This window comes from Struthio camelus, chromosome Z (assembly GCF_040807025.1).
Source record: "Struthio camelus isolate bStrCam1 chromosome Z, bStrCam1.hap1, whole genome shotgun sequence".
Taxonomy (NCBI): domain Eukaryota; kingdom Metazoa; phylum Chordata; class Aves; order Struthioniformes; family Struthionidae; genus Struthio; species Struthio camelus.
This window is the reverse complement of record NC_090982.1, coordinates 59498303-59516010: the sequence shown is the minus strand read 5'-3', so window position 1 is coordinate 59516010 and position 17708 is coordinate 59498303. Positions and strand designations below refer to the sequence as shown.

General features: G+C 42.9%; 1 protein-coding gene across 3 annotated transcripts in view; it reads left to right on the top strand.

Annotated features, from left to right (window-relative positions):
• LOC138064538 (creatine kinase S-type, mitochondrial) overlaps positions 1-13950 on the top strand; it is a 28753-nt gene extending 14803 nt beyond the window's left edge. For 2 of the 3 annotated variants that reach the window (XM_068927541.1, XM_068927540.1), the window contains 6 exons: positions 1074-1295; positions 3828-3913; positions 6392-6515; positions 8973-9107; positions 9471-9596; positions 13716-13950. In XM_068927541.1, the coding sequence (XP_068783642.1) occupies positions 1074-1295; positions 3828-3913; positions 6392-6515; positions 8973-9107; positions 9471-9596; positions 13716-13835 (813 nt within the window). In that variant the 3' untranslated portion in view covers positions 13836-13950. The remainder of the gene's footprint in view (positions 1-1073; positions 1296-3827; positions 3914-6391; positions 6516-8972; positions 9108-9470; positions 9597-13715) is intronic. The other variant, XM_068927542.1, reaches the window with a different exon arrangement.
• The last annotated feature ends 3758 nt before the right edge of the window (positions 13951-17708 follow it).

The following is a 17708-nucleotide window of genomic DNA, read 5'->3' as shown; positions in this document are numbered from 1 at the left end:
TGCTCCACCAGAGAAGCAAGCCAGGAGTCAGAGATGACAGCTAGACAGGCAGGGCAGTGGCCTCACCAACAAGGGCACGGCACTCCAAACAAGAAGAGCAGAACAAGTCTAATTGCAGTAAGCTGGTTCAGCCAACAGTCCACTGATTGCCAGAGAAGTCCATAGTAGCAAGGCGGGTCTGAGGTCAGCAAGGCAGGGTCAGGATCAACAAGGTACAAGTCCAAGCACAGGTATACCTAAACATAGCTCAGGCGAGGACTGATGGTGAGGACGCTAGATTAAATGCATATTCCAAATGAAGGTTTGGGGGCCCCAGATGGGACTTGTCACAAGTCTTTTTCATACAGCTCTTTTCATAGCTGTTGGATCCAAGATTACATAGCTGTGCCATATTGGATTTGGCCTTGAATACAGCCAGCTAAAACCTGGTGGCAGAGGGTGACAAGAGACTGCAGCACCCATTGGTGCACTCATGGCCCTAACAGCAAGCTAGTTACTTCCCTACCTTGTTCTTAATAAAAGGATCAATCCCAACTGGTACTAAGCATTTGGGCCGCAGTCTAACTTGGCAGTGCAGGTCCGTCTGTGAGCTTAAAGACAGAAATGTGTTTAAGGATTAGAGTGAAAGCATTTCCCACATAGCAGCTGACTCCAGCCCACACACGTGCACAGGATCAGCTCTTATCCAGTGCTTAGTGTTGCTTTCACAGTTCATCTACAACGTAGTTCAGCATCATCTTGGCCTTTCCTCTTTCAAAAGATCTTCCAGACCTGGCCTACTGCCTCTGCCCATATCCAAGTTTCCAATTGCTGCCCAGATTCTTTCATATTCCGTGCTGGAGCTAAGAAGGATCAGCTGGTTACTTCACCACACTGAGTCCACAAGAGAACCTTGGAGTTCCTAAAAAAACCTCCTAGTATCTGAAACACTGAGGTGATCCTGGTATTCTGAGTATTTCTGATATCTAGGAGAGGTCATGATCCCTGGGCCTCTCTTTTTGTATGATGAGACTTTTAAACGTGGGGTACAAAATGGGGCACTAGGTGTAAAATAAGAAACGTTCTTCCTTCAGATCACCCAGGGTCAATTTGATGAAAACTATGTCCTCTCATCACGTGTACGTACGGGTCGTAGTATTCGGGGCCTCAGCCTTCCTCCTGCTTGCACCAGGGCAGAGAGAAGAGAAGTAGAAAATGTTGTGGTCACTGCTCTAGCTGGTCTGAAAGGAGACCTTTCTGGAAAGTACTACAGCTTGACCAATATGACTGAGAAGGAGCAGCAGCAGCTTATTGATGTAAGTATAGCTCCAGTACTGACACCATCTTCACTTACTCTCATTTATTTTTTTAATCTTTTTCTTTCTTTGGTGTACATGCTTTTCTGTGTAGCCAAGGAAGACAATTACAGCATTAACCCAGTAGTTAATGGTCTGTCAATATTTTTATTGCAATGGCAAATTGTCCAGGGTTAATATTTTGGCTGAACATATACTTTGCAGGTCCAAAATGTGAAGCTATATTCAGGTAGGAAGGTCTGTGTAGGATCAAATACATATAGCTGTTGCCACCTCTTTGGCCAAAAAATAAAATAAATTCAAGACTCTTTTTTTAATCATTTCCTTGAGTAGAGATTCCTGTTTTCCATAGGATTAACCATTTTAACTAATAATATTACTTTGAGATAAATATTACATGTTATCTGTATTCTAGGCTGTTCAGGTGGGGTTTTTTTGGCTATAACTTCTTTCTGTCAAAACTACACTAATTCTGAGTCTGCAAAATGATTGGAGCAAACTGCAACCAGGTCACCTTTTACCAGTCCTACAACTGTGTTTAAGGGCTGGATGGATCAGGCCTGTAATAATAGTTTCCATTGTCACACAGATGGAAACACAAGGATTTTCATCATGAATTTGGTCAGAGAATCTCATTATTCAATTCCTACAGAGAGATGTTTGAGATGGTCAAAGTTTCCAAGTGCTTTCCTGACAAAAATGGGCAACAGTCAACTATCTTGAAAATCCATTACAGGGATTCATATTGAGGCTTTAAAAATTACAGAAATCTAGAAGATTGTTTAAGAAAAACCAGCCTTGAATGTGCATTTTAATTATCCAGATGAATGGCTGTACCCTGTTAGCTATATTCATGGCGCATTAATCTGTAACATCAACCAAAAGGGAGCTGATGACATAACATAACTATTTATTACCCTGCAACTAGGTGTCACAGCCTGGATTAACCAGGAGTTAAGAATTTATGTAAGGTCAGTAACTTTTTCATTGAATGTCCTTGATAATATGTTTATTGACAAGACATTGATTACCTGTTCTAGGCTTTATTTCATCGCCTTTTTCAGCAGTAGAGAGCTGTTCAAGAAGCACAGATCAAAATAGGATGGCAGAGAACGTAATTCCTTCATGATTTACAGGTTAAATTCTTTGGAAAGTGAAACAGGCTTCCTTGATGCAGCATTTTGCCTTGTCTTATTTGTTTGCTTTCACACTAATGCAAATTTATAAACGTCAGGGCATTGAATGTTGTAACCTCAGATTCCGTCTTTAACTCATATCATTACTTACTTCCTTCAGTATTTTAGGATCTTGAGTCTCTAAGGTGTCAGGCTGTCTGCCAACCTTTAATAAGCACCATTTGATCGGTATGAGATCAAATCAGTGAGACTTGAATGGCATTCAGCCAAGGAGACATTCAACATGGGAGGCTTGCAGTACTTTGTGGATTTGTGTCATAGGCTTAAAGGGAAAGCTAGTAGTGCTCAGCTGATTTCTTGCAAAAGGAGGAATTTTTCTCTCAAACAAAAGTGTAGAGTGGAGCAAACTGAGGAAGTACACGTTGCGTCCCTGTGATGAGCAGAGAGAACTCTATACCTTTTTATTCTATATGGTTGATGTTCTGGCAGCATCATGCCCATCACAGGCCATTTGAAGGTGAAGGCCTGAAATTCTCCATTGAGGGGAAAAAAGGTAAAGCTTATCAACTTATCTACCAGGTCATATTTTTACTGGATAGCTTGCCTCCCTATTGTCAGCTAAACCCTAGAAAAGAAAAAAGCCCACATTTGATATGGCAGTGTTTGAGGATTTAAGAACTAATAATTTTTCAGCACACACATGAAAATCAAATATTTATTTGCTTAGGGAAAAAACAGTTCAGTTGAAAAAAAAATAGATTTGGAATGTGGCAAGTCTCTGGCACTCCACCAAATGCTATGTTTATTAAATCAGAATTAAATCTCTGAGGAGGAACAGAACAAGTCTGTGATTCCAAAAGGTCAAGCTTAGCACTATTTTAATTCCTACCATGATTTCGAACTCAAAATAAATTGCTAAATCTCTATGCTGGAGAAATCTCCTTTCAGAACTACCATTGGGTATTTTGCTATCTTTAAAGATTTGTTGCTTTCGCCTACCCTGACATTTGTGTGCAGATACATGCCTCTGATTATAGTGCTAAGAGTCTCCAGAGTCCCCTTTGTTGCATGTATGCGGTCCCTAGATCCCTTCCTCCACTTCTTCCCTACATTTGAAAACATTTTTTTGCAAAACATAGTCATATTACCAGTGTCAGTGAGTGCAAGAATTTGCTCTCTAAGCAATCACCTGGGTAAAGTGCTTTTAGTTTTCAGTCGAGAAGGAACCACATTCATGAGCTGTATTATGCCATTCACTTTTATGTTGATTATCTTCCCATTGAATTTATAAGAGAGTGTTATATTGCTTCCTTGAATAAACATGAATTTTGTTTTTTTTTCCCCCTCTCTCTGTTTCTCTCCCTCTCTCTCTCTTTGGCCCCCTTTTGGTGTCCAGGACCATTTTCTCTTTGATAAGCCAGTGTCCCCTTTGCTAACATGTGCTGGGATGGCACGTGACTGGCCAGATGCCAGAGGAATCTGGTATGTTGTGTGACATGTAGAAGCTTGTGTCATGTTTGAAAGATTGTATTACGAGTCTCCTTGCTTGTCCTAACCCTGCAGTCACTCTGTCTTGATACTCACAGCATGTTCTGTTTGTTTTTAAAAAATGTTCTTGGTTAATTAAAAAAAGAAAATCCAACAATGAATAATACAGTGGGTAAGAAAGACCTTTATATTCATAGAAGCCATCGTTACTATCAGCAACATAGCGTAGCATCAGAAGCATGACTCCTTCTTTGGCTTTTTATCACTGTTTTTTCTATTTCTAGATGAAAATTTGATTTGGGAAAGAGCCAGTGAATCACCATGAAATCAGCAGAACAGAGGTTATAAGTGCAATCTAAAACTGGATTGGAGCAATGCTTTAGCTAGGAACCACTGGCAATACAGCTGCAAGACACTACATTGTAAATTCCTTTCCCCTCCACCTCTTTCTAGAGACAGAATGTTATTTTAATTACCTGTATTGAAAATAATCCTTTCTCTCTACGTAAACTGGACAAGAGGGGATACAAAAGCAGTTGAATTTCCTTTATGTTTTAGGTCTGCTTCTACATTTATAACCCTGGTATATTTTGTGCCCAAAAATAGAATATTTTCTGGGGACAGAAAGGGATAATAGCCCCCAGGAACACTGCTAGTGCAGCGCACTCACCCCCCCCCCCATCACACGGTGGGGGCAGCTGTGCAGCGAACAGCACCTGCATCCATCCAGGTGTGTTTCTAGGGGTTACCAGATGTTCTAATTCTGGCAAATTAGGTTAATAAAGATTCTGAGAAATCACCTAGCCTACCTCCTTGCCCTAGGCAGGTTCAAGACTTTCAGAGAGAATGGGTCTTTATGTGGGGAAAAAAAAATCTGGTCTTCAAGCTGTGTGTGGTAATGCTAGATCATGTTGAGCAGCAATACTATTGTGATGAGTTAAACCTGCCTTCCGGCAGTGAACAGGCGCTGTGAAACCTGATCAGAAGGAAATCTATGAGGATTTTTTATTTCAGTGAGCTTCAGGTTAGTTCCATGGTACCCACTGTAATGTGAGGAAGAGATTTGTTCTGGAAAAATGATAAATCTGAGGCATCCCATTCATTGTCTCTCCGGCCAAACAGAGAAAGTGCCAGCAATGTAAATATTATGAGGGGAACTCCTGAATAAAACAGATCTGGCTTTGGCTTGTTTTACTTGTGAAAGATCAGGCAGAACGGAAAAAATGAGTTAGTGTGATTGGAACATATTTCAGTGAGCCAGATTTGGAAATCCTGCCCTTCTTTTACAAGACATTGTTGTCTCAGAGTACACTTTGTGAAACCTGTTCTGCATAGGCAGCAAAGACTGAAATCCTGGCCTTGTTAAAGTCTGCTGGAAAATTGCCACCGACCTCATAGACAGAGATGGCGCTATTTAAATGTACTCAGTGTGGTCTCACTCTGCCTTGAGTAGACTTATTTAATTAGTGGGGCAGCTGAGTCAGGCTGACAGCAATCTCTTTGGAAAATCCTACCCTGAATATTTGTACGTGACTGAAAATGAGGTAGTTGGACCTCTCTGTAGCTCTAATGTCAGACCGTAGGATGTTTGCGCCTGTTCAGTTTTGTACCGGCAAACTCCAAGTGTGAAAAAAGTTGCAGTAAAAGACAAACTGAAAGTCAGGTGAACTTTAAGTCTTGAGTTTTATGTGTTTCAAGCCTGATAATATTCCACTATTTGTATGCACAAGTCTCCTCCTATCAGTCCCCTTCTACATTCTCTAGAAAGACTGTCGTAAAAGACAGAGAAAAGTGAGGAAAAGTGAGCTCAGGTTTGACCTAGCACTTCATAAACCCAGTCATGACTGTTCCATTTGAAGCAAGAGTGGACAGCTTCTCTTCAGGCACTTTTATGTTGATTGACAAATCAGCATCTTGAATACACCCTCTGGAAGCAACATGTAGCTTTTTCCTCAGACGTGTAATTTGACCAGATGTGGCAATCCCATGTTACCAAGTGAAATACAGGGCACTGGCATTTGGTTCAGAAGCAAATACAGTTAGGTAGATTGCTGGGCTGCCAGTGGTATGGAAACGTTAGATTTTTTTCTAGGTGCACAGTTTTCTAAAAAAAAAGGGCAAACGTCCCCAGTGACTGAAGATGCCAAACTTGCCTGATCCCTTAGCAGCTGTACGTCCCAGCTGTGTCCGTGTTAGGAGGCAGCATGTTCCTCCTAGCTCAGCGTCAGGGCAGCATGATGTGATCAGAGAAAACTACTCTTGTCACCGTGACCTAAAATCTTGCATAATTCCTTTGGCATGGGGGATCAAACTGTGAAAGTAACTCATACCCCTAACTCTGGAGAGCAGTATTATTTTGCAGTGCTTAATGTCTTCACAGTCCTGAAAGACTGTGATAAAACTAATGATTCTGAGAATTATTTTTCAGGGCTTATCTTGTACTTTAAAGCTACTCATTTTTCTCTCAACCAGGCATAACAATGACAAAACATTTCTTATCTGGATTAATGAAGAGGACCACACCAGGGTGATATCCATGGAAAAAGGCGGCAACATGAAACGGGTGTTTGAAAGATTTTGCCGTGGTTTAAAAGAGGTAGTAACTCAATGAGTTTCCTGTTTGTTTATTGTTGGGCTCTCGCCAGCACTGCTTACTGTGGTTAATACCGAACTGATATCTCCAGGAGCAACAAAATAAAGTAACATCAGTCCAAACAGCAACCCACATTAATAGCAGTTGAAGAAGGAAACAAAGGCAAATTGTTAGCTGAATTGTAAGGAAAAATAGATAAAATGTCTTGTAGCTTTTGTATTGCCAACTTCGGCACTGGCTGGCTAAAGAAATATCCCTTCCTTGCCACGTTGTGTCTGCAGGCTGTAAAAATTCATAAATAAAGCATTTTATTTTGGAAGCCCAGCCTGCTGATTCTAATCCCTGATTCTGGGAGCGGAGTGGACGTTGCTGAGGTTGTACACAGGACTCAGGAGGTAGGACTTCCGGCCTCTCCGACTACTTTGGGAGGATACTGGGTTTTGTGATTAAAATGTTACAGATTGATAGGTAGGGCTCCTGGATGTTATTCTGCTACCGCTATTCATAAAGAAGAAAACCTCATAGAATGATGTTTGAGTTCAAACGGTTTTGTCTAGACAATCCAGGCATGGTTGCAGTTTGGCTGTGGGCCCAGTGCAGTCCTGTGTACTGCTCTGGCACAGAAAAAGTGTTTTAACACAGAAAGAAGATTCTACTCTTTTCCACATGCAACGCTAGCAAAAAAGGCACAGCAGAGTAGGTGATGTGTCAGAACTTTCTTCTCCACTCTTCTTGTCCACATCATCCCTAGATGCGTTGCCGTGATAGGTGATACCCTAGAGGTTAAGTTACATAAGGTTGAAATTGGCTTCAAATTGTCTCCAAGACTTTAAGAATAACCAGGCTGTATAAAACAATTATTTCTCCCCACTGGGGTCCTTGACATGCTCAATTCACCTGCACCAGAGAGGAACAGTGTTTATATCCATCATACTGCTTTTGTTCCTCAGTGTGGAACTGCATATTAGGCCAGCTCAGGACGGCTTCCTTCATTCCTCTCCACCATGACAAAAGAACCTTCATGCCAGCTTCACTGGCTTCCCAGAGATTGCTCTGTCTCAGGGAATCCCTAAACGTTGTAGCGCTGATACAGTAGAGCACTCCCTTCCATATCACTTCACAGCCACCAGCACAGACCCTGGCCTGCAGAAAGTACAAGGCAAAGTGGGCAGAGCAGGGAACTACAACCTCTGACTGTGGATGTGGTCCCCGAGAACCAGAAGGAGGTAACTTCAGAGCATCCTTAGGAAGGTTTGAGTAGGTAGTGGGTTTGGGAACACGGAAATACAAAAGCACTTAATGGATGCTTCTTTGGCATCTGAGTGGTTCACTGGGATCTTTTATGCTTCTTGTGTATGCCCATAACACTGGGCAGTGGACAAGATTGCAGCCTAAGTGACACGGCTTGTGGATGTTGTTCCCAGGTTTGCCTCTGCTACTGTGGTTAGCTCAGGTTCAGCAGAAGTGGACCTATGGGCCTTGCTGTGAGAAGTGGTCTGATAGCTCTGTGAACTGTCAAAAGGAGATGCCTTGAGGCAGGAAGTTAGATCTAGTTTTTCACCATCAATTCTGGTGTCCTTGCAGACTATGCAAATGATGTTAAAATAGTCCTTTATTTTGCATCCTTCTGCAACATGGAAGTATGTCCTATATTGCAGAGGTCCTGTGAACCTGAGCTGGTATGAGTATCTGATTCTCTTCTGGCAGTGAATTTGCTGAACTGAAACTAGTGGGATCACAGATGTAAGTCTGGGATGTGTAGCTGAGTGGACAGAATAGTGGCCTATTCAGAGGTCGATGGACCTTTATGATATTTCTGAGGATAATGATTTCAGTCTCCTTTTCTAATTGGGTTGGAGATCTACCAATGAAAATCATTACATAGTTGCCATATAGTCATCTTACAATGGAAGCAGGGCTGTTAAATTTAGGCATTTAGAAATGAAGTTTCCTGCCCCCTAGAATAATGTGATCAGCTTGAAAATTACATGAAACTGCACTTCAGCTCCTTTTGTTTGCTCCATAGCGTTTGAGACTTTTGGGCTTGTGTTTTGCAGCGTCACTCCCAAAACACCAAGGCTAGAAACTAATTTTTATTCTAAATAAGTAATTCTTATGTAAAAATTTGGCTCCCTGGGCTAGGGATATACAAAACCATCATGACAGGGAGACTTGTGATAAAGTGACAAGGAGTTTGAAAGCTAGTGGTAGTGAGCAGCCGATGAAGAGATCCTTGTTAACTTCGCCGGGGACCTTGGTGCCTGATGAGTGCAAAGGTTTGCATCAGATCCAAGCCACACTCTGCTCAGGCTTATATTTATGCACCTCCATTGGTGTTAGTACAGTTCATCATCAACATAAATACAAGGTGAAAAGAATTTCAGCTATAAACAAGTGTCGGAGGATGAGACATTTGTATGCATCTCTGTCTTTTTCCTTTCTCCTTTTTTACCTTCACAGGTTGAAAGATTAATTAAAGAACGAGGCTGGGAGTTCATGTGGAACGAACGTCTTGGATATGTTCTGACTTGTCCTTCCAACCTGGGAACGGGTTTACGCGCTGGCGTCCATGTTAAGCTGCCAAAGCTCAGCAAGGTACATAAGTCATTTAAAAGGCCAGTGACATAAGTCAGCTCTTCATCTGATTTATAAGGGAACAAATGAAAAATGACAGCTTACAGTGATCGCGGGTTGGCATGATGTGTAACAACAAGGTCCTAGGGATAATGCACGACTAATGGAGCATACTTTTCTTCTGCAAATTATTGTATTTGTTATGGAAATTAATCTGTTCAGCAGACAGCCACCAAGACAGGCTGTAATCCAAAGACAGAGGAAACTATCCATCTCCGCCTGTCTTTTTGGGGATGCTATTAAGTAATGGATAATAGCATTACAAGGAATCAGCACAATAAAAAGGGCAAAAAGCAATAAGCACAAACCTATTTCTTCTGTTAGGATCCCAGGTTTCCGAAAATCCTGGAGAACCTGAGGCTGCAGAAGCGCGGCACTGGTGGCGTGGACACGGCGGCTGTAGCAGATGTATATGATATCTCCAACCTAGACCGCATGGGTCGATCAGAGGTAACCTGTTCTTTTTTCCCTTGCTTTTAACACAGATCTGTACTTACATGAGTCAGCTTCCCTCCATTTGGGTTCACTGTGGTTTTAGTCACACCACTGACTTCAGCTACAGTGGAGCTACAGCAGTTTTTACTTCTGGTGAATCTGATCCAGTGAAAATGCTTCAACACTGGAAAATTACTAACATGCATGAAGTGTTTGCCAAATATTCGTTTATGAGAATGGGAAAAAAAACCAAAACATGAGCAAGTTCCATCAATACAACTTGTTTATGCCATGTGCTGAGGCTCTCTGTTGAGAGTGCGAAGCTACTGGGAACATCTGGCTGTGGCAACAGAATTCCCTCAGGCTGATGTTTCTCCGCATGACAGCACAAACTCGTAGACCCGACTGCCTGCAGGAGTACACAGCTATGAGCTGGCTGTCCAGGCTCCCTGTGGTGCCGGACATGAGTTAGGTGTCTAAGAATGGGGTTCACTGAAGGCTGTATGCTGGGCACGGAGCTAGCCACTGTGCCTGCTGCACCCACTGTGAAATGCTGAGGAAAAAGATAGGGACTGAGTCCCAAACCACTCAGGGAATCAGGCACTGAAATCAAGACTGGGTTAATGTGTCATTTTCCTTTTAGGATTCACCATTATGCGCTTTCTTTACAGGTAGACAGCAGGGCTAGGCTAATCCTTTTACATCAAAATAATGCATAAGGAGGAGGTGGTGCTATGTCCCCATGTCCAGTGTAAAGCTGAGCAGAGGATGTGGGAGACCTGGGTTTAAATCAGCCCTCTGCTTGCAGTGGAGCAAAGATTTGAACTGTCATCTCTGAGCCCTCTCTGTTGAGCTGTAGGCTAAGATGAGATGGGTTAGATTCAGACACGTCTTTGGAAGCTACTTCAGTTTGAACTGAACCACCGGGGCAAAACCACCGGGGCAGAAATAGTGGAAATACCCCCTAAAGCCTGATGGCAAGGCTGCTCACGTGGCAGACCCAGGTCCCAGAACTTATTCCAGTTTAAGTATTTTATAAAGCAGAAGAGCTCCTAAGAGCAAATCTACTGGAGGATGATGAAGAAACAGCAGTGTGAAAGACTTGCAGCCCCCTTCCATTAGCTCTGCCTGAGCTAAGTCCTTATTCCAAGTCACACACTCTTAAGTTCTGTGGCACAGCTATACAGCTTCCCTTTCCTCAAGGAGATCAGGGAGGAAAGTTGACCCTTGGCCATATCAAGAGCAAATGAGATAAAAAGCAACCTTGCAAGACTGTAAGCCCAGTGATTCTAGCACTCTACCAGTAGATAGGAAATGTAGATTCAAATCTTCTGTCTAACACGCCTTTTGTTTCCAATGTGAGTGCTCTAACCTCTCAGCTATGGTCCACTGGGCAGGCCCTGGTGCGGTGTATGTCTCCTGAGGACTTTTACTCTACTGGACTCCTTTAACAGGCTTGTATGTGTCAGGATTTGAAGGGCTGCCTGCTTGCCTAGCAGCAAAACTTTAATTACCTTGAGGACGTCACAGCAAGTTAAAACTCCATTGCAAAGTAAAGCATAGTGTCAAGGTACATTTACACAGAACAGCAGAGCACTGAAAGGCTTTAACAGCTTAGGTGTGGGTGCATTTTGGCTCTATTACTGCAGCACAGCACCTGAGCTCAGCCTGATTCATGGCGAATTTTCAAAACAGACATAACCCTGGGATAATGCACTTAGATTCAAACTGGTTCACATCCAGGCACCCTGCACTTTCTGCCTCTGGAACAGAGCAAATCTGGGTCTTTTGCACTTTCTTATTTGGACATGCCCTTAAATGTTTTCACAGCCAAGGGGCATTTGGAGAATTTAAATTTTGGAGTTTGATGCGTGTTCTGGCAAGTAGGTAGCTAAGTTCCTTTAGATCTAGCCCTAAACATATAGGAGTGAAAAGCTATTAAGCTGTATTATTTGCAAAAACAGTATGCGACAAAGACATTTATTAATATCTGAAACATCACCATGTGTGCTTTATACTAGCATAACATTAATAATTTAAAAGGATTATGCAGCATGATTAATTAATACAAGTTCTACTGACCGATGGCTTGAACCTATAAATTTGTGCTTATATGGAGATTGCCACTGTCAGCTGTACCTCATATAGTGAGGATTTGAAGAGTTACGCCAATAAGATATAATTCCTACCTAGAAGATCTTAGAATCTAAATAAAACAAGACAAATTCAAGAGCACAGAAATGTTTTATTACAGGACATATTATAGTACATAATAAAATAAATTCCATTATGTAGTAAATAAGTTTGTAGAACTGAATTATGTTCCCAAAGGTGCAAGATAAAATTGTTGGTATTGTTGCTTTGTTTCGGTTACTGGTCAATGCAAACTCAATATGAAATTTCTTTTCTGCTGGAGGCTGCAAATTCAGACCTCTGGTCTGTAAAAGACAACACGATAAACTGCTAAGCCAATAAATTGCTTTATAGTAAAAACAAATTCCTTGAAAATCAGTCACTGTCACAATAAAGAGACAATGGGATTTAGTTTCTGCATTCAGTTTTAACAAATGAGTCATTAAAGGTTGCTAATGAACCATTTCATGAAGATTAAGAAAAATCAGTACTGTAACTCCCTGGCTGCTGTGGAGCTAACAATGGGTGGGGGGGACCCAGAGTCCCAGCATGTAGTGACATGCGGAAGAATTCTGCTGGGGACAAGACACCTTGTTTTCTTCCCTGATTTTGAAAGAGATTACAAAGACACCACTGCATTCTGCAGTATAGAACTGCAAATTTCGGTGCTGCTCTGGGTCAGAATCCAGTCCCACTATTGCCAGTGTAAATCAAGCGTACCTCAGTGGAAAACAAATGTATTATAGAAAGCCAGCATGAGTCTAGGATGAATCCTTCTACTTCAGAAATGAGGATCCTGGGCTTGATGAAACAGCCTCTCGAAAGCCAACACGCCGCTCAGAATCAGCAGGACATCTTTCCGTGCACAAGGGCAGCTGATGAATTATCATGGTAGGGGAGGGTCATCTGCAGGGGAACGTATGGTCCTGCGGGTGGAGCGAGCCGTGCCGGCGAAGGACTTTAAGACTCCGGTTTGATGAGCCCTTTCAGCCAGTTTGTCTAACTGGCTGCAGCCAAAAGTGTAGCCCCACTGTCCTCCCACATCCAGCTGTGTGAAGGATCCCCTCCTCTCCCACCCCCTGTGCCTCCAGCAGCACGCAGGGCTCCTGCTACCACTGGACCAGGCAAATAAGCTTCCATCTTCCCCTTCTTGTGCCCCAATCCCAGTTAGTTTTTCGCCAACTCTGTGCTCACAGAAATGCTCCTGCGAGTACAGGGGAGGTACAGGCTTGGGAATGGGGAACACACAGCAAGTGAGACTGCTCTTTTGGCAGTTGCAGGTGACCATCACACAGCAGCTGAGCTGGCCTGCTGCTAAGGGTCCAGAAAATGGGGAAGAAGCACTTTTTCCTCCTCAGAATTTGTATTGGGAATGTCATTTGGCAAAATACCAGAGCCTCTCTCTGACATTTGCTGCTTCAGAGAGAGCTGCCTGGTGGCTCTGAACTTGCACGGCACAGCTTTTCAGTTTCTTCGTCCTAATATATGAATGCTGAAAACACAACAGCCAGGATCCACCACCTGTGCCAAGCTGTGGTTCTCAGCAAATGTCTCAAGAGGATCTTATGCCCTCAGAATGGTCACATTTGAAATAGACCTCTAAACTACATTTGAAATAGACCTCTAAACTTTTGCCTAAAAATTTTACTTAAGCACTTTATTTAAGCACTTTTTTTTTTTTTTTTTTTTACATAGGGATAGGTACAGGAGCAGAATTTGGTGGAAGTAGCTTTAGGGGTCTAGTTGAAATTTTATGCTGTCAGAAGGCCAAAACTCTGACACAGGGCAAAAATAAAAAGGGGTAGGGAGAAGGGAATTACTATGGGTTTCCAAGGGATCAGTGCCTGACCCATACTCCCGTGCTACAGGTTGAGTGATCTGTAGGTCGTGACTGTCCCTGGGTCTGGTTTTACTTGCTATCTTTGCAGCACAAGCCAATTTTTCTTTCCTCTATTAACAGCATTATCTACATCTTTTTTATTTTGGTTGTTGTTGTTGCAGGTGGAGCTAGTCCAGATTGTCATTGATGGGGTCAATTATCTTGTTGATTGTGAGAAGAAACTGGAAAGAGGTCAAGACATCAAAGTACCACCACCATTGCCTCAGTTTGGCAGGAAATGATCTTGCTACCAATGACTGGTAATTGATGGTAAATATGGCTGCCATTCTGACAGAAAGGCACCTCTGTATATCTCTGTATAAATATCTTGTGTAATAAAACACTACCTGATACCTAATGTCTCGTTAGATGCCTGGTTACACTGGCAAGAAAGTAGTTTTAGCGCAGCTTTAGTAGGATATACCCACCTACAGCCACCTTGGTGTACTCTTTTGGTGGGACTTGCTTCCCTTTTCCGCTTGTCATCTAAGCAAGCTTTACCTAGGCTTTGAACCTTTCTTGGCTGGTGATAAGGAAAGTACTACTTGAATAATGCAAAACCCACAAATCCTTTAATTCTAGCTTATATTTGCACTTAAGGCCATATTTACACAGGTGCTTCTATGAGCACCTGTTTTGCATTCACAGAACCACCTCTTTCCAGTGACTGTCTAGGCAGCTGAAGCCTGTCAGCCTGACGGGCAGGTGCTGCAAAATGCTCATTGCATTTTTGGCATTCACTCCATGTTCAACAGTTAATTAGAGTAGGCAGTTGCACATGGCTTCAGTCTCGCAAGTTCCTCACTTAACCTGTCTTCTGGAACTCACTGGTGCCTCTTTATGGGAGCTATCTCTTCTCTGCTCTGCATGCAATCTTCTTTACCATGTCATCCCAAACCCTCGGACTTTTTTAGCCCTGAAGAATTCACTAGGTCACTCCTCAGCCCCCACTTCTGGCCTGTGGCTTCAGCAAATTGGCCCAAATAAATCAGCAAGCAAACCAGTTTGCTGCTCTTCTGTATCCAACATAAACCTGCCCAACATGGCCTATTCCAGTCTTTTTCTGCAGCTTTCTGGTCCCAGGTAATGGGGCCTAGGCTCCAGCTAACTGTCAGTCATCTAAGTGCTTAGGATGTTTTGACACCCTGAGTAAAACCAGCTCTGTGCTCACCCACTATTCCATGTGGTGAGCAGCCTGGTAGAAAGAAAAAATAGCAGATGATAACAGTCCCACTACTTTTCTTCTGCATATTGAAACATATTCAATGTTTCATAGTAACCACATTCAAAACACCAGTCCTTCCCAGAAAAAAAAATAATCAAAACATGCCTTCGTAAATGTGCTGTCTGTGTTGCTGTTGAGCTGGGAGTAGTATCAGCAGAATGCATTTCAGATCTACAAGGGCAGCCAAAGGATACTGCCAAAGCGCCCATTGCTACCGTCGGTATGAACGTGTCTAGGGCATGCAGTCCAGTATTCCCCCGAACGAGCACCTTGGAGCTCCCTACAGCACCTCACATAACGTAACTTTGTCAGTGGTAGCTGTGCACTAGGACTAGGTAGCTGGGCTGAGCAGACCATATGCAGCCCTGAGCTAATGTGCTCATAGTGCTTTCAGCACCTCAGCTAGTTGGTCTGCACACACTTATCCAGAGATCTCTAACATCGCTGAACTGTGTAGATTGCCATATAGAGTAGATGTAGAATGCCATATATGTCTTTCAGACATGTTTTTGTCCATTCCATTCCTACTCCGCGGGTTTTCCCACCATTATCTAGAACTAAAGCATACCAAGTTATCCACGGTTCTCTAGCAGTCACAGTGGCACTTCGCCCTTAGTCAGATCATGCCCGAGAAATGTTTTTATTGCTAAGTCTCTTGAAGAACATCCCTCCTTTCTATTAAGCTCTTGAGAAGGCTGGATCAAGTCTGAGCAGCAACTATTCCTTGTAGAATATATGGGGAAGAGTCCTTGCGTTCTTCTGACTGCTTGGGCCATATCCCTCCTGGCCACTGTAGCTCACGTGAGCTTAGTTGCTAGTTTTTGTAGTGAGCGGTTGCTGGTTTAGTTTCTCTGCATATGAGTTTTATAACTCATGCTGTGTTAGCTCTGAGAAAATACTATTGAGAAAACATGTTGGAAACTGATAAGCCACAAGAACAGCCGTACTAGACCAAATCAAAGAGCTGTCTCTCCCAGACACCTATCTCTGACAGTCGCCAAAAACGATTTCCTAGAGAAGACCATAAGAACAGGGTAAGCCTATAGGATACATGTTTTAGCCCTCTAAAACATTTCCAGCCTCCAATCACTTTTAACTCAGATGCAACTTTGGTGCGCTTACAAGTCTCAATGGCTTTCTCTCCATGAACTTCTCCTGTCTACCCTGCAAGTTGTACAGACTTGTAGTGTCTACCCATATTTTGGAAAAAGGTACTACAGCCCTCCAATCTGTTGTGTGCGTATTGTGTTTTGAAAACTGCCGGTCTCCATTTAATTCTCATCTCATGTGATAAGGATTCCCCTAACCAAGTGTCCTTCATCAGAAATCTCCCCATGGAAATCTACTGTAAAATGTTAACCAGATGTAAACGCCCTTGCAGAGGTTCTTCAGTGAGTCATATCTGAAGAGTTGAGACTGGGTAGCCAGGCGATAACCAGTTACAAAATCTTTAAAAAACACAGTTGGAAATTAATTCAGAGCTAAATGGTGAATTAGCAGCTTTTGGAAATCAACAGCATGATGTACTCTTGTTTCTTGCTTGGAAGGAGAGCTGTTGCACATATAGGTTGGAGCGTCCATGTAATTGCTGTATATCCCTCCTCTATGCTACATATATTTCCTAACATTTTCGTACCATTTTTCTAAACAGTGGTAATAGTGGTGGGTAATTCTGGGGGAGGGAAAGAGACTCTTGCTGTTATCACATAGAAAGGAAACAAGTACAACTGAAAACGCTTCACTACCAGCCCTCCAAAACCTTCAGATCAGCACAAAATTCTACTGTGAACCCATGTGCGCTCAGATTATAGCCTCTACTTGCTTTCCTTCCGCTGACTTGTAAACTGTTGATAGGCAGCGTTAGGAAGTCCAGCAGGCAGCCTGCTACTAGAAGCATTCCTCCGGGGTCAATGTTGGAGCTGCTGATACTGTTTTAACATCTTTATTAATGACCTGGAAGATGGGGTGCATTACACCCTCAGCAAGTCCGCTGATGGTGCTAAATGGGAGGAAGCGGCTGATACACTGGAGAGCAAGGCTGCTGCTATTCAGAGGGAGTTTGACTGTAGAAATGAGCTGACAGAAATCTCATGAAGTTCAACAAAGACAAATGCAACGTGCTGCACCTGGGATGGAATAACTCCACGCAGCAGCACAAGCATGTGGACAACTGGATAGAAATCAGCTCTGCAAGGACTTAAGACTCCAGGCGGCCAGCACGTTGAACATGAGTCAGCAGTATGCCTATGCTGGGCTGTATTGCACGTGAGCGTAGCCAGCAGATTGACAGAAGTGATTATTTCCCTCCATATGGCACTTGTGAGACGACATCTGGAGCAATGTGTCTAGGTTTGGGCTCCCTAGTACAGAAAATACATTGATAAACCGGAGCAAGACCAGGGCAGGGCCACCTGCGGGAGGTCAGGAGGCTGGAGCACATGATGTACGAGGTAAGGCTGAAGGAACTGGATTTGTTCAATCTGGAGGAGAGAAGGCTCAGGGGAGACCTTATTGCTATCTACAACTGCTTAACTGGAGGATTTAGAGAAGTTTGCATTGCTGAGATCCTTTTCTGCCTATAAAATTATATCCTGATAGATTCAGATACTTATTCTCTATAAATCCTTGGAATTTATTTGAATCACTATTCGTAAGTACTGCAAGAAGAGCTATATGCCATGCCTCAAGTACTTTTATAACCTCTGTGCCAAACATATTAGCGACTAGGGATCAGCAAAAGTAAACCTTCAGGTCATGCTCCATAAGAGCCCATCAGCAGGCCATCAGGCGGTTCGTACAGGCTGAGAGCTGGAGAGGAACTGGCCACTGGAGGACAAGGGAAAGTTGGCACAATTCTCTCAGCTCTACCTGGAAATGGGCAATGACTTTT